Source organism: Emydura macquarii, unplaced genomic scaffold, assembly GCF_026122565.2.
Source record: "Emydura macquarii macquarii isolate MOO-44397 ecotype Brisbane River unplaced genomic scaffold, CSIRO-AGI_Emac_v2 contig_1375, whole genome shotgun sequence".
NCBI lineage: Eukaryota > Metazoa > Chordata > Testudines > Chelidae > Emydura > Emydura macquarii.
In genome coordinates, this window is record NW_027131512.1 from 27,141 (window position 1) to 48,251 (window position 21,111).

Here is a 21,111-nt window from a genome sequence, read left to right on the forward strand (position 1 = left end):
CACCAGTAGATTCTTTTCTCATAACAGAGGGTTTGGGTTTAATGTAATTGTTAAATCCCTCACTCAAGGGGCTGAATTTTCAAAGAGTTAGGCTGAGAACGTCATAGCCGCTGCAGTGATGGGGCTCAGCTCCTGCTAGCTAGAATGGGAATGGGGGTAACCACAGTCTCAGCCTCTTCAAGGTGGCTTTTAGGCATCAGCAATAGCCCAGAATGCCCAGCCAGTCAAATATGAGTCAAATAGGGACACTGCACAGTGAATGAGAAATCTGCTTGGTTATGTTTAGCCAGATCTTCTCAAATGAGGAGACAGAAGTAGGATGGTAGGACTCAGATTCTGTGACTGCTGTGCCTCAGTTTCCCCACTTATGAAATGGGGCTAAGGATACTGAACTCTGACGTGATCAAGGGTCCCTTGGGTGTTAAGTGCTGTGCAGACAAAAAGTTAGATAATTCCCAGAAAGTTCATTAAGTTCACAGGATGGACGAAGAGAAGATTATTGCGCCCAAGAACCACAGTGAGATGAATGAGTTGCCCAAGATCAGGGAGTCAGCAGTGGAAGTGGCAACTAAACACAGGTCTCCTGAGTCCTATATTGATACTTGTAGCTCTGTTGCACATTATGAAATGCAGCCTCATGTCCCTTTCACCTGGGGCAGGCCTCAGTATGTCCACACCGCAGCAGGGAGCATGCCTCACAGCCTGGATGCACAGACTTGTGCTAGCAGAGCATGTACTAGTGTGCTAAAAATAACTGCAGTGATGTTGCAGCTCAGACTCTCCAGCCTAGGGGGAGTTGAGTGGGTGGGAGAGCCCAAGCTCCTGCCTGAGCTGCAACACCCACACAGCTATTTTTAGCACAATTCTGTGTATCATCTCTGGGGTGCTCACTCCCAGATGCAGTGTAGACACACCCAGTACGTCCGCCATCATTTACTTGTCCTAAGGCGTGTGAGCTTGGAACTCCCACCTAAAACTGTTGCCTCCATAGACCTCAAAACACATCACAGAGTTCAGTATTGTTACCCCCATTTTATAGGTGGGGAAACTGAGGCACAGAGCGAGACAGAGATTTGCTCCAGGTCACACATATGGCCATACCAGGAATACAATACAACATTTGTGGTTTCCTCTTTAGCCACTGGACTAACATTGATCCCATCTTTTGTTCTGCTCATAGCAGCGCTAGGGACCAAAGGGATCAAGGACCCAAATACCCTTATTTTGGCAATTGTGTCTCTACATCAGCTCAGAGGATGACAGAGGTGTCCCATCATCATGGGGTAGGAGCACTTTCCTGGGGTGTTGATGTTTTCCTTTGTTTCATACCACAACAGCGTCTTTCTGGCAAATCCACTTGAATTCGGCTCTGCAGGTTTCCGAGTTTATCCGGTTCCCCTTTACCACTCCACAGCTGTCGGAGGCAATATGGCCCGAAACTGGGAACCTGCAGAGCAATGGTTGGATTAGACTCTCCTCTCACTGCTCTCTCATGGGAATGAAATGCTGGAATGGGAGCCTTGATCTCAGCCTAACTGGGTCTGCCTATGTTTTGAGATGCTGATGATAGTGTAACCCACAGTTGAATCCCTCTACTAACTCTACAGCATGGCTCTTTAGCACAAGCTGTAGCTGCTCCTGTTCTTAGGGTGGGAGATCTCAGGTTCTATCCCCAGCACATCAGCCATTGCAGTAGAAACTTCCAGTACATGAACTGAGTTAAGGTGTCTCAGCATTCCTTTCCCCCCATTCTAATAACCACATCCCATTGTTGGTGAGTTCAGGCTCCACAAGTCTTTAATGAAATTCTGGCCCCATTAAAGTCAATGGGTGCTTTGCCAGGATCATTTCACTCCTGCTCTCTTCCTGTGGCCTGCTCACTGCTGATTTAATAATTAGGCCCAGATCCACAAAGGTATTTAGGCTTCTAAATCTCATTGATTTCAATGCAAATTAGAAGCATTATAGTGATTGACACAAGGAGCTCAATCTCTTTAGTTTAACAAAGGGAAGATTAGGGGCAACTTGATCACAGTCCATAAGTACCTACATGGGGAACCATTATTTAATAATGGGCTCTTCAGTCTAGCAGAAAAAGGTTGAACTTGATCCACTGACTGGAAGTTGAAGTGAGACAAAGTCAGACTGGGAATAAGGTGTACGTTTTTAACAGTGACAGTAAATAAGCATTGGTACAACACACCAAGGTCCATGGTGGCTTCGCCATCACTGAGAATTTTTAAATTAAGAGTGGACGTTTTTCTAAAAGATCTGCTCTAGTGTGATCATATAGTCTGGTCCCTGCTGGCCTTGGACTAGAAATCAGGGCTCTTAATTCGTAAGCCTCTACTTGTTTTAACATTAGACCATGCTTGCCTCCCGGAGCTGGGACTAGAATCCAGATTGTCTAATCCAATGATCTGACATCAGTAGAAGCAAAAGGAGAAACAAGGCTCTTATTTATAGTCTAGTTGCAGAGGAAATGGTTAAGAACATTTGAATATCCAAGTCACCTGTGAAACCGGAGTCCATGCCGCAATGCTAGAAGAAAACTCCTTCCCAAAAACACACAGCCCCCTGCACTTTAGCTCTGTGGAATCTAAGCCCAAATGTGCAAATATTTAAAAGCAAATCTACAAATGCAGAGGAAAAATACATCTTAGTCACAGTGAATCCTCAGGCAATACTCACAGAGTTTGATTGAAAGGGGAGCCATCTACCCAAGTCCAGTTCCTGGTGAGGGATGTGATGGTCAGACCGATCCAGACGAGGTTTGTGCCTTCTGTGATAGATTGTATGAAATCCTGGGGAGTGTAAGGCAAATGTCTGAATGACTCTCACCAGGTCTTATGCCCCCTGCATATACAGAAAACCCTCCACCCCATCTCCCCCGGAGATTTATCAGAGACTCAAAACATGCAAAGAAAATGGCTTCTGACCCAATGGGGCCAGCATACTGGATGATATCCTCTCACTGGAGAGCTTCAGTGGTATTGAAGAATAGACCAGTTTCCCTGAGAGTGGCTGCATAATAAAGGACACAATAATTGGTTCACACTAGCAGGGAATTAGCCTGCCTTGTATATTTCACTTTACCATCTCTTCTTGATCCTGGATCACAAGCATTTGTGAATGCCTCAATTCACAGTCTTTCTGGCTCTCGTTCCAAAATTTACTCCCTTTAGAATCCCAGTAGCACTTTCCCCGGTGTGCCCGCCAGTCGCTAGGGCACAGTTTGCACCTAGGGCTCCCTGGAAGAAGAAACAGAGATATCCGTGAACTCCCATAAAGCCAATATAAAATATTTTTTAACCCAGTCAAAAGCGCTAGCCCTCATTGGGCCAGATTCCCAGCTGGCGTAGGCCAGCATGGTGCACATCAGTTTACACCAGCTTATGATCTGGCCCTGGAGCAACCTTGTTCAAAAATTTCCATCAGATTTTGCCATGGTGCCGGGGGAGGGGGAGGAGTGTATCCCTCTCTTCTTTTTCTCTTAATTCACAAACAACTGAAGGGATACTGCTCAGAGTCCTCTACTCCAACCCCGTACTATATACATTTTGGTCACAGAAACAAAGGAAAGGAAATTTTGTGAATATCTGAGCAGGGGAGGTCTCCTGATTCATACTGAGAAAGTAGGGCAATCGGCTAGTTATCTCAAGTGCCTATACACAAATGCAAGAAGCCTGGGAAACAATCAGGAGGAATTGGAAGTCCTGGCACAGTCAAGAAACTATGACATGATTGGAATAACTGAGACTTGGTGGAGTAACTCACACAACTGGAGCACTGTCATGGATGGGTATAAACTGTTCAGGAAGGACAGGCAGGGGCGAAAGGGTGGAGGAGTTGCACTGTATGTAAGAGAGCACTATGATTGCTCTGAGCTCCAGTATGAAACTGGAAATAAGCCAGTTGAGAGTCTCTGGGTTAAGCTTAGAAGCAAGAACAATAAAGGTGATGTCATGGTGGGTGTCTGTTATAGACCACCAGACCAGGAGGACAAGGTAGATGAGGCTTTCTTCAGTCAACTAGGGAAAGTTTCGAGTTCACAGGACCTGATTCTCATGGGGGACTTCAATCATCCTGACATCTGCTGGAAGAGCAATACAGCAGAGCAGAGACAATCCAGGAAGTTTTTGGATAGTGTTGCAGACAACTTCCTGGTGCAAGTGCTGGAGCAACCAACTAGGGGCCATGCTTCTCTTGACCTGCTGCTCACAAACAGGGAAGATTTGGTAGGGGAAGTAGAAGTGGGCGGCAACCTAGGCAGCAGTGACCATGAGACGGTCGAGTTCAGGATCCTGACAAAAGGAAGAAAGAAGAACAGCAGGATACAGACCATGGATTTCAGAAAAGCACACTTTGACTCCCTCAGGGAGCTGATGGGCAGGATCCCCTGGGAAGCTAATAAGAGGGGGAAAGGAATCCAAGAGAGCTGGCTGTATTTTAAAGAAACCTTATTGAGGGCACAGAAACAAACCATGCCGATGTGCAGAAAAAATAGCAAATATGGTAGGCGTCCAGCTTGGCTTAACAAAGAAGTCTTTGGTGAACTTAAATTAAAAAAAGAAGCTTACAAGAAGTGGAAGCTTGGTCAGATGACTAGGGAGGAGTATAAAAATACTGCTCGAACATGCAGGAATGAAATCAGGAAGTCCAAAGCACAATTAGAATTGCAACTAGCAAGGGATGTGAAGGGGAACAAGAAGGTTTTCTACAGCTATGTTAGCAACAAGAGGAAGATTAGGGAAAGTGTGGGCCCCTTACAGAATGGGGGAGGCAACCTAGTGACAGAGGATGTGGAGAAAGCTGAGGTACTCAATGCCTTTTTTGCCTCTGTCTTCACAGACAAGGTCAGCTCCCAGACTACTGCACGGGGTGGCACAGAATGGGAAGGAGGTGAACATCCCTCAGTGCTGAAGGAACAGGTTCAAGACTATTTAAAAGGATTGGACATACACAAGTCCATGGGGCCGGATGCAATGCACCCGAGGTGCTGAGGGAGTTGGCTGATGTGATTTCAGAGCCATTGACTATTATCTTTGAAAGCTCGTGGCAATTGGGGGAGGTCCCTGATGACTGGAAAAAAGCAAATCTAGTGCCCATCTTCAAGAAAGGGAGGAAAGAGGATCCAGGGAACTACAGACCAATCAGCCTCACCTCAAGCCCTGGAAAAATCATGGAGTAGGTCCTTAAGGAATCCATTTTAAGGCACTTGGAAGAGAGGAAGGTGATCAGAAACAGTCAACATGGATTCACGAAGGGAAAGTCATGCCTGACCGACCTGACTGCTTTCTATGATGAGGTGACTGGCTCTGTGGATGTACGGAGGACAGTGGACATGATATACCTTAACTTTAGCAAAGCTTTTGATACGGTCTCTCACAGTATTCTTATCAGCAAGTTAAAGAAGTATGGGTTGGATGAATGGACTATAAAATGGATAGAGAACTGGCTAGAGCACAGATCTCAACGAGTAGTGATCAATGGCTCCATGTCTAGCTGGCAACCGGTCACAAGCGGAGTTCCCCAGGGGTCAGTCCTGGGGCCGGTTTTATTCAACATCTTCATTAATGATCTGGAGGATGGGGTAGATTGCACCCGCAGCAAGTTTGCAGATGACACTAAGCTGAGGGGAGTGGTAGATACCCTGGAAGGTAGGGATAGGATACAGAAGGACCTAAACAAACTGGAGGATTGGGCCAAAAGAAATCTGATGAGGTTCAACAAGGACAAGTGCAGAGCCCTGCATTTAGGACAGAAGAATCCCATGCACAGCTACAGACTGGGGACCGATGAGCTGGGCAGCAGCTCTGCAGAAAAGAACTGGGGGTTACAGTGGATAAGAAGCTGGATATGAATCAGCAGTGTGCCCTGGTTGCCAAGAAGGCTAATAGCATATTGGGCTGCATTAGTAGGAGCATTGTCAGCAGATCGCGGGAAGTGATCATTCCCCTCTATTTGGCATTGGTGAGGCCGCATTTGGAGTATTGTGTCCAGTTTTGGGCCCTCCACTACAAAAAGGATGTGGAGAGAGTCCAGCGGAGGGCAACAAAAATGATTAGGGGGCTGGAGCAGAAGACTTATGAGGAGAGTCTGAGGGAACTAGTCTTGTTTCGTCTGCAGAAGAGAAGAATGAGGATTTGATAGCAGCCTTTAACTACCTGAAAGGGGGTTCCAGGGAGGATGGAGCTAGGCTGTTCTCAGTGGTGGCAGATGACAGAACAAGGAGCAACAGTCTCAAGTTGCAGTGGGGGAGGTCTAGGTTGGACATTAGGAAAAGGTTTTTCACTAGGAGGGTGGTGAAGCACTGGAATGGGTTACCTAGAGAGGTGGTGGAATCTCCATCTTTAGAGGTTTTTAAGCTGCGGCTTGACAAAACCCTCGCTGGGGTTACTTAGTTGAGGTTAGTCCTGCTCTGAGCAGTGGGTTGGACTTGATGACCTCCTGAGGTCCCTTCCAACTCTGTGATACTATGATTCAATGATTTGCAAACAGGCAAATTAAGCTGAAAACTGCCTTGCTCTATTTACAGCAGTGTGCACTGTGTATAGTGAGAATTACCCCATCTGACCACTAGAGGTCTCTGCTGCCATTACATGACAACGCAGGTTGATCACTGGTGGGTCTGGCTATATTGCAGATCTCTGACTGGTGCATTGAGGCTATTAGTAGTAATTGTTATTTTATTGATTGTGTGTGTCACAGTAGCCCTTAGAGGCTCCAGCCCCATTGTGCTGGGCAAACAAATTTGTCACAAGAAGACAGTCCACACCCCAGAGGGTATTATTATTCTCTGCATTGTAGTATATATGCAGTAATGCTGCCTTTACCTAGGACATAGGGGAATTGGACTGCTACTCAAGAGGTCTAGGGTCTTTTCCCAATTCTGCCACTGAGCTGCTGGGTGACCTTGGACAAGTCACTTCCCCTTCTGCCCTTTCTTTAGATTGCAAATTCTGATGGGCTAAGGCTGTCTCTCCTGGTGTGTCTGTGCAGCATCTGGCAGAAGAGGCCCTGATCTCAGCTGGGACAGGGATTGTCTCTCACGGTATATCTGTGCAGCACCATGCACAATGGGGCCTGATTTCAGCTGAAGTAGGAACTGTCTGGGTCTTTGTGTGCTACTATAATGAACATAGTGAAAGACAGTCCTTGCCCCAAAAGCTCAGTCTAAATAAACAAAGCATCCAAAGGAAGGATCATTTTGCCTGTTGTACAGATGAGAAAACTGAAGCACAGAAAGATGCAGTGATTTGCTCAGGCTCAGACAGCCAGGCATTGTGCCCAGGTCTCTTGAGTCCCACTCCAGCATGTGAACAGTGAGCTTTTCCACCTGATTTTGAAAAGCGGGCTGTCTATACTCATTCGCCCTTTATTCCCTCCTCCCCACTGGGACTCCACAACTCGGGTGTGCCCCAGACTCTGACCCCTATAGGGAAAGCAATTCAGAGACAACTTGAGCTGAGGTTACCTGATGGGCCGCTCCGGACTGCATCACACAGACTCTGCTTGAGATGAGACATGAAGGCCTCCTTCTGAATGTTGCATTCTATGCTGCAACTGGCCTGTCCAGCATTGAAACCTTCAAATAGCATCAGTGCAGAGTGAGCTTAGGAAATGGAGGGTAATGATGCTTTAAAGCGCTAGGTCACATTCCATAGCACAGTGGGCAGGAAAGAGGGAAGGGGAGTGAATCTGGTCCTGATTCTCATTATTCTGCACCTTGTATTGTCATTTAAACTAGTGCATAATGCTGCTATTCTGTTCTGCTGGAAGATCTAGTAAAAATAATCAGTATTTTTCTGTGATTTAAAAAAAAAATTTCAATAAAAAACCCAAAAAACCCTGCAGATTTTCACATCTGTTTCCCCTACCCCTCCTTTCTTCCCCCCTTTCACTTCCCCATTTTGCCACTAAAAATGGCTGGTGGAAGGAGAAATGGGGGAAGGGAATGGGAAAAAATATTTTTAAATTTTTAGTTAAAAAACCCCCCAGAAAATTCAAAAAACCTTTAGTCAAAAATAAAAAAAATATGTTCAATTTTTTTTTTTTAATTGGAAAAAAATGCATTTAGTAGCATTTTGCGCTTATTTTTCAATGGGGTAAAAGGCTGCTGTGCGACAATGTATCAGACCCATTGATCTGACCTGGTCTGGAAAATACGGTGGAAACCTGGCCATATTAATGCTCCCATGGGAGAAGCTGAATCACAGCTAGTGAGAGAGTCTAAGAAAATTACCACTGCCGGCAAGAGGCCTGATTCTCATTTATCCTGTTCCTGCACTTGCAATAGGCATTGAGGTAAAAGGGTTCTCTATGTCCACCGAAGGTAGGACAAGAAGTAATGGGCTTCATTTGCGGCAAGAGAGATATTAGGAAAAGTGTTCCAGCTCTAAGGGTAGTTAAGCTCTGGACCAGGCTTCCAAGGGAGGTTGTGGAATCTCCATCATTGGAGGTTTTTAGGAACAGGTTGGACAAACACCTGTCAGGGATGGTCTAGCTTTACTTGGTCCTGCCTCAGTACCTGGGATTGGTCTTGCTGACTTCTAGCCCCGCATTACTATGATTCTATAAAAACTGGCCCCATTGAAGCCAGTCGCAAAATTCCCATTGACTTCAATGGGACCTGAAGTTCTCCCTTTGTATGTAACAAAATTAGCATCTAGACACTTACCCCAGACACTCTGAGCAATCACAGCTGACAGCAGAAGGATACACACAGCCCCTAAAGTCCCCACAGCAATTTTATAACAGTGGAGACTGGGAGGAGAACCTGTAAAATTCAAACATATAGGGAAACCACTTGGTGAAGGATAAAAGTAGTCAGTGAGAGATTTACTGCTCTAACCCACAAACTGGATTGTTGTAATAATCCTTGTGCATTCCCTGCAGTTTTCACATCTAGTTTTGTGGGCCTAACTTGCAGGGTTATTGTGACCATTACAATGTAAGATCTTTGCGGTAGCAGATGTGTTAGTTACACAATAAATAGAAGTAATACAGCTGCACTTAGAAGGTACAGCTGAGATCAAGACCCCATTGTGCCAGGCATTGCACAGACACAGTCCCTGCCTAGAGGATCACATAATATAATTAGACAAGACAAAGGGGAAACAAAGCCACAGCAACTTACCCCACCTCACAAACAGGGATAGAACCCAGGTCCGCTGGCCGTTATTCTACCCACTACACATAGCATTCCAGAGACACACTGCTATTTCAAACCAGTCCAGCCAACAGTGCATCACACCATTTTTTCCAACTAGTGTCAACAGAACCAGCAAACAATAAAATTAAGCATTCCACTGTTTAATTCCTCCTTATCTATCCGGGTAGGAGCACGGGACTTGCCAAACAGGATCAGACCATGGATCTATCTAGCACAGTCTCCTGTCTCTGATAGGGACCAGTATCAGATGTGATAGGAGGTATAAGAACCCCATAGCTATAGCAACCATTCTGGATACTGAGAGCTCTGGATCTCACCCGGTTCACTGACAAGTCTCCTTTACTGATCTCCGTAGAACTGTTCTGAACAGCCACTACAATGATTTTGCACAATCAAAAGCTCTGTCAGAAAAAAAACACTCTTTCACTCCCCTCCTTGAGCTATTCAAAAAATGTTACAGGCATTTCAGAAAATTCAACGGAGTTTTGTATATGAAAGGGAAATAAGAAGAGTCAAAATGGAGTTTGAAGAGCAAATAGCCAATGGTATAACATCAACTGACAAGAATCTTTAAATACAGCAGAAGCAGGAACAATTTGTGAAAGTATAAATTGGTCTGTTGCATAACAATGATTTTAAGGGAGCAATTAAGGACGATAAGGACATTGCTGAGACAGTAAATTTTTCTTTGCCTCAGTCTTTCACTAGGAAGAATGTGAGGTAGATTCTGACCCTAGCTCAGTTCTTTCCTGGTAATAAAGATGAGCTCCTGTCAGCGACTGAAATGTCAGAACAGGAAATTGATCATTCAAAAAATGTCACAAAATCACTCAGCTGTGGCTGAAAGTTTTAACCCCAAGTTTCAAAAATGGCATTTTTCTGTTTTAGAACAAAGCTCTCTATCTGAATCTGTTCACCTACCAAAACTGACTGAAAGAAAAACATTTTGCAGAACAACCAACAGGCAAAAACATTTTTTTTCTTAAGTTTCTAATTCATTTTTTTAATGAAAGGTTTCTTTTAATCAAGATATTTTTGCAAAAAATTTCATGTTTGAAGGGGGAAAAAGGCCATTTTTTAAAAAAGAAAACCTTTATTTTTCTGGAGGAATTTTAACCAGCTTTGCTCGTGCCCGCACTGAAACACAAAGGGCAGAAGCCATTACTGAGGTACTTCTAAAGTGGAAGGTGTAGGTTTGTTTATAGAATAATACCTTGTCTCCCAGGTGGAAATGGCTGGGTCGTGTTTACTCTCTTTCCCTGGCGTTTCATGACAATGTAACCGTCTTCATCTTCCATCTTCTGATGCCTGTGTCAGGTTTGGTGTCTAACAGAGGATTGGAGAACAAGAAGAGAAGCCCGTAGATTTGGACTGACCTCAAGTTGGTCACCACAAGCTGCAGAGAAAGCACTGACACCTCCCCCAGCATCAGGTGAGAAACCACAGCATGCAGACATCTGGTGTCTGATGGCCCCAGCAGGACAATTAAGCTAGAGGCTTAAGGATATGTGCGCAGGTTTCAGATGGCCATATTCCTAGTCGGGGCCAAATGTTTGTATTCCCAGCCTGAGGGCCAGATGTTCTTTGGAATATGGCAGTGTAGCTCTGCTGAATTCAGTAGAGCTGTGTCGACTGCCACACGCTGGGGGTCTGCCCCATTGACTCCAATGGAGCTACAGTGATTCACCCCAGCCGGGGAGCTGGTCCCATTGATGCCAATTGAGTGATGGCTGATTGATACTGGCCGGGGATCAGGTTCAGAGCAGTTTGTGGGGAGGATAGGCTGATAAGAAATAGCTGATAAGAACATACGAATGTCCATACTGGCTCAGATCAATGGCCCATATAGCCCAGTATCCTGTCTCTGACAGTGGTCGGTGACAGATGCTATAGTGATCCATCTGTTGTCCAGTCCCCACTTCTGGTAGTCAGAGATTTAGAGCCACCCAGAACATGGGGTTGCCTCCCTGCCCATCTTGGCTAATAGCCACTGATGGACCTATCCTTCATGAACTGATCTAATTCTTGTTTGAACCTAGTTATAATTTTGACATTCACATCATCCCCTAGCAATGAGTTCCACAGGTTGACAGTGCATTGTGTGAAGAAGTACTTCTTTCTGTTTGTTTTAAACCTGCTGCCTATTCACTTCATTGGGTGACCTCTAGTTTCTGTATTGTGTGAAGGGATAAATAACACTTCCCTAGTCCCTTTCTCTACACCAGATCTCTATCACATCCCCCTTAGTTGTCTTTTATAGTTGTATATATTTTATAGATCTTTATCATATCCGCCATTAATTATCTTTTTTCCAAGTGTCATAATGGGTTAAAATCATTGTATTATGTGTGTGCCCTGAGTCCATGTTGAGAGAGGAACAAGTAACCAATTTTTATGTGATAAATGAAAGAATCTATTGAAAATTGTTAATTGTGCTTCAAGATTTTGTAACCAATTATTTTTGTAGTTGTTTCTAATTATTTTTGTAGTAGATAAGGGGAAATTGTTAGTTTTGAGATAAGGAAGTATGAGTTATGAGCCACATGGGGGAGAAAACTCAAAGGCAGCAAAAAACCCTGGCCTGACCGAAAAATGACCGATTAAACTTGAAATAAGGGGGACTTGTGAACCCAGCAGTTCCGGGCCCATATTTGGAAGTTTGCAGTCGCTGCAACGTTTAATTGGCAAGTTACACTTGATCAAGAATAAACATCTGGCCTAGGAATTCGTCAAGGAGAGACCGACAAAGTGACGTAGAAAATGCCCATAATTGGTTTGGCGGACGTATAGGCTGGAGTGGAGATAAAAGGGTTGTCAGACAAAGCAAAAATTGAAGAGCCTTGTCGTGAGGACCACCGAGCCTCCCCAAGGGGTACACCAGAATTGTACCTGCAAGAGGGTCTGATCAGCCATCCTGCCTCTTTCCAGCTCCGTCGTTGCTACATTTCCTTAGAATAGTTAGATAACTGAGCTGATAACCCATTGGGACTTGTCCTGTGGGTGATAACCTGGGTGCGAATACAATAGAGGTTCCACCTAGATGAAAATAACCTGGGTGTGAATATGATAGAGGTTCCACCTGGATAAAAAATAGAGCTCTAAATAAAAAGACCAGGTCATAAAATATTTGTTGTTTTGCTGCAGCTGAGTTCATCTCTGTATGTGGTGAGTAGTGAATGTGAATGTAAAATTAGCAATAATTCTACTTGTATTCCAGGAGTGATTGTGATTGTAATTGTTGGAATATCTGTTTTTTATATTTGCTTTGTAATTGTTAGTTGGTTTTTTTTTTAGTTTTATATCTGTTTTGAAAGTTTGTAAGAGAATAAGGGAACAAGATTTGTGGTAAAATAAATTGCTTAAGTTACTAGTTGTTATATTAGTAAGTTTTGTGTCTAGAATTTAATCATTGTATTCAAATTTTGTTGTTTGTAATTATATAAAAAATGAATCAGTAAAAGAAAGATTCAATTTAAGTAGTTGTAGCAAGTTGATAAATAAAGGCTATTAAATGGTTAAGAATCTGAGTAAGCCTGTCAAATTTTTCTGGGAAATTTGCTAAGTTTTCTAAGTTAACATTTCCAAGTCTTACACTCTGTCTTAAAAGATATACGATATACGAATCGCCTTAGTGCCTTAAAGCACCCTTCAAACTGCTCCCGTGATTTAGGAGGCCGTTTGTCTCTGGTAATCTTGATAGCCTTATCAAAACACGGCACTTAGGCATGTCACCAAGCTGACCAGTCTCAGTCTTTTTAACCTCTCCTCATATGAGAAGTTGTTTCACACCCTTTATCATTTTGATCATATCTGCATTAACAGCCACTGATACCAATCGCACTGTTGGGCCACATGGCAGCTGAGATGAAGACAGCTTCCTGTGAGTCAATCTTTGCTGATGCGTGAGAAGACATTTTCCATCTGAGCACCTTAGAGCCAGTGCTGATTGGCCGGCATTCTGCAGGTTAACACTGGGCACAGCCAGCCCTTTCTGTGGAAATAACGGCAGGTGGGGGAGGAGAACGCTGTGGTTTCCTGCCTGGAGTGGGCCCTGACTCATTCTGTCTGGAGTGGGGTTCGCTCCCATGCTTTCATGGCATAAGCTGGGGGGCTCATCGAACACCTGGATCCACAGACAGATGTGCCAATCTTGGCAGATCATCTGGAGGCCATGCACAGAAGCCAGATACCCTTATCCACCACTCCCAGAGCTGTTCATCTCTCCTCTCCCCACCTGTTTCCTGGCAGCCCAGCTCCCCCAGAAGTGGGTGTAATAACCCCAGATCAGTCATTTATTTCTACTGCCATCCTCCATGCAACCCCACTGAGGTTGCCAGAATGGCACAAAGGATTAATGCATTAATGGAGTTAATTAATTGGTCGATAGATGTGTTTGCTCCTGATTTCCTAGCCTCTGGGGACTGCACTAGGGCACAAGAAGTAGGAAGGGGTTAATGAGCTAATGATGGCCCAATCAACCCAATTGAGACAGGTGGAGGGAGACACTTAAAAGGAAGAGCCCTGCTCATTTGCAAGCAGAGAGAGCAGATCTCAGAATAATACGTAACCCAGCTAGAGAGCTGGGTCTCTGCAGCCCAGGCAGTGTTGGAGGGTGGGTGGAGAAGACCAGCTGGGAATCTGAGGCTGAGTGGCTCACAACACCAAATTTGGTCCTGCCATGAGTGAGTGAGACTCCCCAGGGAGGGAATGACAATAGGGCACACTCCTGTGAGGGCAGCCTGGAGCTTTTAGCTCTGGGGATGGTGGGCGTGAATTAAGTTTGTCACTTCACTTTACACCCTGCTGTTATGACTTCCTTTACAATAGCAGCCAGAGCATACTCTGCTTTGCCCTTGGTTAACAGATTGGAAGTGTGTTATACAGCCACCTAGTGCCGAGTAGAAATTTGATCTCACTGGTAAATGGTGATGAAAGCCTTTAGGTGTTAGGACGCTTGGACAGCAAGGATAATCCAATATTCTGCCCTGGGGGGGAGGAGGGGGCGGAGAAAAAGGAGGACGGAGTGCAGACCAAAGGTAGGGGAGAGGTTTGCATTTGAGGCTCTAGAAAGCTAGCGCCCATGATCACTGCACAGAGAGTGGAAGCTTTTGAAAAAGCTAGGAAGGTTTGCAATAGGTTAAAAAAAATTCAGACAGATGTGATTTTTATTATGTGTATTGCAGTAGCACCAAGAAATCTTCAGCAGAGATCAGTGCCCCACTGTGCAAAGATAATGAGACACACTCCCCCTGCTGTACAGCTTACAATCTAAGTAGAAATCTTATCACAGACAAGAGAGAGAGGGAAATAAGGTACAGAAATAATTAAATACAGTAACAAAACAGATTTAAAACAAGATAAATGTGATTTTCATTTTGATTAAGGCTACGATTTTGGCACAGGATTTTTATTAAAAGTCACAGAGCAGACGCAAGCAATAAACAATAAATCATGAAAGTATGAGCCCCGCCACCTGTGGCTGAATTATTGGAATTTAAGAAGTTGCAGAGGTCTTGTTTAAAAAAAAATATCATAGAATCTGTGACCTCCATGCAAGATTCATAGCCTTACTTATGATTTCTCTCACTCACACACACACACACACACAGTGAGAGACAATCCCTGCCACAAAGTGCTTACAAGGTAAATGGAGGAATATCCTGTTTTAAAGAGGGGAAACTAAGGCACAAGATGATGAAAGGCTAGATTTTCAGAAGAGCGACTTACCCAAAGTCAGACACGGAGTCTGCGGAAGAGGCAGGATTTGAAGCCAGTTCTCCCAAGTCCCAGACTAGAGCCTTAAGCTCAAGGGCATCCATGGCCTCGCACGTGGAGAAGTCACAGCCGTATTCAAACGACCAGCTAGTGCAATGACTGTAGCCACCCAACACACAGAGGAGGCTGTTACCAGATTTGCCTGTCACTTTGGGGCATGCTAATTTATTAGGGTTACGTTCTGGGGTCTCTGTAATTTTATCAATGTGCTGCTTGTGTCACTTGTGTTTCTATACGGAGCTCTATTGTTCCCTTCTGCAAGTCCCTGCCTCCCAATGGAGCTACCCAGCAGGGCTTAGTTCCTCCAGCCCCAGAATCAGTCAAAACACACACAGAGAGAGCGTGTCTGAGCAGGCAGGGTTAGTCAGCACTTCCAAACTGACACCCTCATAGGCTACGGACTCAGCACAGAACTTTGTTTAGCAAGGCAACAATAAAATGCAATTTGACACATGCACACGGGTTAACGGAGCATCTGAGCAGGCAGGGTCAGTCAGCACCTTCCAGCTGACACCCTCATAAGCCCCAGACTCAGCCTAGGAACAGAGGGTCTGAGCAGGCAGGGTCAATCAGCACTTCCAAGCTGACACCCTCATATGCCCCAGACTCAGCACCCTCCCCCTAGTATTATGTCACACTTGTCCTAGTAGTAACCCCCTTGATAAGCAGACCGCACAGGATTTTTGGGCTTTACAGGGATCTTTGGCTTAGGTAAGAAGCGTTGCTGCAGAGCAAATAGGGAAGCCAAGAACATGAAAGTGTAAACCAAGTTTGGAGAGAGTCTGGCAACCAGCTTGACCATAAAAGTTATTTTATTGCCAGGTATATAAAACTTATGATACTAAAAGCCATACAAGGAGCGACAAACAAACCAAACAGTTACAATATTACAAAGTTTCAATTGGAGTATTGGGGAAATCTAGTCCAAGTTTGATTACAAAAGTCAGGTTTAAAAAGTTGTATCTGGAATAAGAGAGAGAGAGAGAGAAAGAGAGAGATCAAATTAGATCTGGAGGGGCGGGGGGGGGGGGGGAAATGGGCTTAACTAAAGAGAGAGAGAGAGAGAGAGAGAGAGAGAGAGGGGTCTCACCACTCAGTGCAGCTTGAACCAGCTGAAGGCAGTTTAGGGTCCACAGTGCTTGAGACAGGCAGAGCCCCCAACACGATCAGTGAAGGTATTTCAGTCAGAAAAAGGTGAAGTCACAGTGGAACTGGTGCAGTGTTTGGATCCAAGCACCAGAACAGAGTTTTGAACTTGGGTAGGGGTTTTGTAGGGAATTTCAAGGGAGAACACTAGATTTGTTTATGGGTAAATGATGGCTCAAGGGAGTATACCAGAGTTGTTTTGTTTGGGCTGGACACTAGGAACTGATCATTCCTGGCTATGGGCAATGTTACTTCAAGGGAGCTCACAATGCAATCAGGAAGATTCAGTATTTTGGATACCCATAAAGGATTCATTACTAGAAGTGGTCTGTAACTGCTGAGCTGGGTGTGTGCAGGCGTGGGTTCATTAACATTTGGAGCAAAGATTGGTCCCAGAGTTCAGTGGGGTCCTTGCCTTGGAATCTCTGTTCGCTGCTCTGAATGCTAACGGAGGTGCCTTCCTGTCCCATCTATGATGAAAATGAAACTAGGGGAGTTGCTTTAATCCTGTCACCCTTGTCCAGAGGGGTTTAGGTGTGTCTCCCACTGCATTTTCATTGCTTTTGGTAAGTCTTTCCTCTGATCAGTTCTGGTTCAGGCAGAGATGGAGGGAGGTGGGGAGTCCTTCATGAGGCAGACAGGCTGGGTACTGCTCCAGTGTCGGCCCAATCCTGTTTTCTTGAAATACATGAAAGAACAGAGCCACAAACACCGCCCCTCTCCCTTCCTACCACGAGACAGTTCAGCCTGACACATTGTAACTTTAATCAAAAGTTAAAACCTCAACTGACTCTTATTGTTCAACCCTTTTAAATGTTCACTTCAGCCTTTTTAAAATATCCATTTACTGCATAATAATTCAAGTCTGTCTTTACTTTCTATAATTATTGTTTGTAAAACCATCCACTGACCATTTTATCTGTGAATTTTACCCACTTTCAATATATTTGTAAAAACCCTATTTTAAGTATAAAAAGCCACAATGTGAAATGTAATATACCTAATTGTAAAAGACACTGGCAAAAATGAAATAATGTTTGCTTTAAAAATAATATGTGAATTCTTCAGCTAGGAGTTGGCACTGAGTGACTGGAGTGTGAATGGCTGAGCAATTGAGGTGGGTGGAGACAGGGAGAGTGATTGAACAATTGGTCTAAGGAAGGGATGTCGAAACAGACAAAGAAAACACCAGCCTCATCTCAAATGTTTGAGGGAGGAAGAAAGGAGCAAAGATAATGACTTTTACCACTCAACTGGCTGAAGAGGAGTCCACCCTGATAACTTTGGAGTCAGCCCACTTCAAAGAACAAAATCTGATCAGGCTTGCAACAATGTGGGTGATTAAGGATCACACCAAATGCAGATGCAGCATGACAGTGCAAAAACCCATAGACTTACATGGGGTCTTTTTCCTATAAAATGGGACAGGGAGATGAAGGCTGGAGGTTCGTGTCTACATCACCACATCACCCAGGAGTACTGGTGCGCATCGGCAGAACCTTGCTCCTCACCCCTATGCTACAGTCACCTGGCCAGTGACTATCACAAGCACCAAGAGGCTGGTAACTATAACATCTGTGAGACCCCTATGTATGTCTGTCTGTCTCCCTGTCTGCATATGCCTGTCAGTGTGTGAGAGTGTGAATGAAAGAACCAACAAACGTGTCAACGAAGTATATTTTATTAATAAGAATCTCTGTAATTGTAGTATTGATACAACGTTGATACTGTTTTCCTAGTATTTACATTAATACTATTTCACTAAGTAAAGAACAATATTGATGTTGTTACAGTGTTGATACTATTTATCAAATTTCTGTATTCACAATAAATGTGGCTTGTTGCCTTATCCCCTGAAAAAGATCCTGTGATATTTGTTATTTGAATAATACCAGTGCTCTCCAGGAACACAGAGCTGACAGGTAATCAGGTGCCTGCACCTCATCCATTCAAGTTTACTAAAGTGCTGCCTCTCAGCTGCATTGGGGCAGACAGCTCAATCCTTGGGGCTGTCCCACCTCCCCAGTCAGTCAGTGGGATCTCTTCGCTAGCCTCTCCCTTGAGTACTTCAGTTCTGTGGAAACGGAGAGAAAAACTCTCGGATAGGTTCGGTTTGGGATACAGGGGGTTAAGCAAGACAGTGATGATTCTGGGGGTTTGCTTAATCAATAAACCCTTTATTTTACAATAAACAATCCTATCCTTATAATAAAACAGTTCTATTTCTATAATAAACAGTTTCACAGCAAGCAATTGCACAGCAAACAGTGATAGCAAAGGGCAGGAGAACTCCGTGCACGAAAGGACAAAATGTGCCATCCAAGACTTCAGCGTTTTGTGATCTCTCCTGGATCAATGCATGGCTGCCAGCATGTGACACTAGGGTGCCCAGTTTTGGAGTTCCCCAAAGAAGTTACAAGACAAACACAACAGAAAACAGTTAGTTAATCCATACTCACAAACATTATATACAGGTATACCATGCTGGCCAAATTCAGTTGCCATTTGCTTTAGATACTGCAGACAGGAGAGAGCCACTGTGAGTGATCAGTTCACAGTGAAGCGGGCTGGGGAAGATGCATCAGCCCACCAAGCCACCACAACCAAGAGATGCCCAGAGTGCCAAGTAGATTCAATTCCTCTCTGCCTTCTGCCACCTGGGTTTGAACTTTTATAGTTTCCCCTGGTCAGCAGAGGCTAAGCCCCATTGGTTGCTATTTGCTGCATGACCTTCTAAGGTCATGGCTTGGAGTTTAGCCAACCAGGTGCTCCTGATTTACTGGGCAGGTATGAACCAGCCAACCAGGTGATTACAATTATCCTGGGCAGTTGCTGACCACGCACCAGCAGGTGGGGTCACTTCATTTCCTTATAAGGAGACAGGTACAGGTGGCTCATGCTGCTGAGTCAACCCTCCCTAGGCTGCCTCTTTATCCACGGGGGGCAGTGCATGTGGTGCTGCAGACGCCACTATGCGATTCAGTCTCCACAAGTTCCAGCCTTGTGCTAGCACGAGACACAGGCTAGCACTCAAACAGGTGAGTCTGCTGAATCCGAGGTCCCTTCCTCTTCACAATGGTGACAGGTTTTGGGTCCTTCTCTTCCATCTTTCCAGCAGACAAAGTACAGCAACAATAGATAAAGTAGCAACGAACTGGTCAGTGATGCCCACAAGCAATAGCGATCCCTTGACTCTGGAAATGAAACAGAGGATGAGTCAGGTTAAACACATCTAGCGTAAGAGAAGAAAAAGGCCCAGTGGTAGGATTTGGGAGACCAGAGTTCACTTCCCCACTTTACTTCTAAGTCTCCCTCTGTGCCTCAATTCCCCAGCTGTGCATTGTGGATAACAGAACTCCCCTATTGGAGGAGGATGTTGTGAGGCTGAATACGAGGTGCTCAGATACTAACAGATCTGCCACAAAGATCTGTGTTTGTACAGCACCTAACACAGTGAAGTCCTGGCCATTCACTGCAGGCAAACAACAGATGGTAAATATAGTCACTTAGTAGACTAGAGCAAGGATAATCCTGTGCTGCCACCTCTCTTGATATTTAGTGTTTTCCTTAAAGCCCCAGCTCCTGGAGTCCTGTGATTAGAGGAAACTCTCAGATTTCATTTGGCTTTCTAGCCCTCGTGGCTGTGGAAAAGGAGTTTGAAAACACAGCCCCTAGGGCTAGGAGCAAAAGGGGGATGGAGGCTGAACATTGCAGTGCCCTGCCACCCAGAGTAGGCACCCAGGCTCCCTATACAATTCATGGGGAAAATCAAGTCCCTGAAAAAGGGATACACAGGAGCCAGCACACTAGGTGGGGAGATGCTGCCTAAGGTAGCCAGTAGGAAATGCAGAGGAGAAGGCTGTGAATTCGGCACATTCTTAGGACCCTCCCTCCACTTGCAATTCACAGCCATGCACCTTCCCCTGGAGTTGGGCGCATTGGCCAGGTCAGTCCTTTTTGAGAAGAAAAAAGATGGTGGTCCCTAGTGGTTAGAGCATTTGCCTGGGATATCGGTAACCAAGGTTCAAACGCACAGAGAGAAGCAAAAGACTTGAACCCCAGTCTCCCACCTCTCAGGAATCAGCTCTACCCACTGAACTAGGGCACCATCTGATGCAAGGCTCCCTCAGTCCCGCCCATTGAAGCTGTTCCACTGTGAATAATTATCCATAGTGCCCCAAGAAATTCATAAATACGAGACACCGTGAAATAAAATGAAACACCAAGGTATAAAATAAAAAATCATTATTAGGATTGCAGGTTTGTCACAGTGGTATACCTGTCCCATGGGGCTGTGCCTGGCTCTCTGCTCCCAGTGTTACAACCAGGTGCATGGGATCACAGCACCGCTGAGGCATGGGGGTGGCCAGGCCAAGCCAGGCTGGAGGGGTGAGCACAGCCCCATAGGAGAGGAGCTGCCACTGTGGTGTGAGTACACGGCCCTTTCACTCTCCATCCGTTCCCATGCTGGGCCCCTTCCCTTGCTCAGGCTGGCCCAGTCCTGCTCTGGGCCTTCTCCTCATGCCCCCCACAAGCCCGTCTGGTGCAGGACCTGAACCCCCGCTCACCGTGTGGATAAAACAAAACAACACACAATTCCCCCAAATAAGACAAAATATTACCCCCCCCCCCCCCCCCAAAAATAAATAAATAAATAAATAAATTTCCCCCACAGGGCTCTAAGTATCTGATAGCCCTTGGCTGCTGGGATCAAGACACAAACACCCAGAGTTCTGGGTTTAAAAAAAAAAAAAAAAAGGATGATCAGACCCTAACCCAGAACTCCACATCCCGTGTGGGGGGCTGGCTCTTGTAAAGAAATTCAGGTTATTAATGCTTACTCCCCTCCTGAGAGCCATTACTGCCCGCTCGTGTCTTATGAGCAGTCCCCTCTCTCATTGGGGAGTTCTCTGATATAGCCGGTAAGAATGAGACAGGATCTGCAGGCAAACAGTAGGTCATAAAATTTAAGGCAAGATGGTGGGACCATTAATCAGCTGGTCTGACCTCCTGTA

General features: G+C 45.1%; 1 protein-coding gene across 1 annotated transcript; it reads right to left on the reverse strand.

The window, feature by feature from the left end:
• Nucleotides 1–1,323: 1,323 nt before the first annotated feature.
• On the reverse strand, nt 1,324–10,473 carry LOC137155692 (killer cell lectin-like receptor subfamily F member 1). Its single transcript, XM_067552038.1, has 6 exons — nt 10,389–10,473; nt 8,681–8,779; nt 7,478–7,588; nt 3,097–3,251; nt 2,692–2,804; nt 1,324–1,447 (listed from the first exon to the last, which is right to left on the reverse strand). The coding sequence occupies exons 1-6, from the start codon at nt 10,471–10,473 to the stop codon at nt 1,324–1,326; spliced, it is 687 nt and encodes a 228-aa protein (XP_067408139.1).
• Nucleotides 10,474–21,111: the final 10,638 nt, after the last annotated feature.

Coding starts and splice junctions, on each gene's coding strand:
- LOC137155692 (XM_067552038.1), bottom strand. CDS start 10,473: ATGGAAGATGAAGACGGTTACATTGTCATGAAACGCCAGGGAAAGAGA. Junction 3,252..7,477: donor AGTCCGGAGCGGCCCATCAG/GTAACCTCAGCT, acceptor TTCTTCTTCCAG/GGAGCCCTAGGTGCAAACTG. Junction 1,448..2,691: donor TCCCCTTTCAATCAAACTCT/GTGAGTATTGCC, acceptor ATTGCTCTGCAG/GTTCCCAGTTTCGGGCCATA.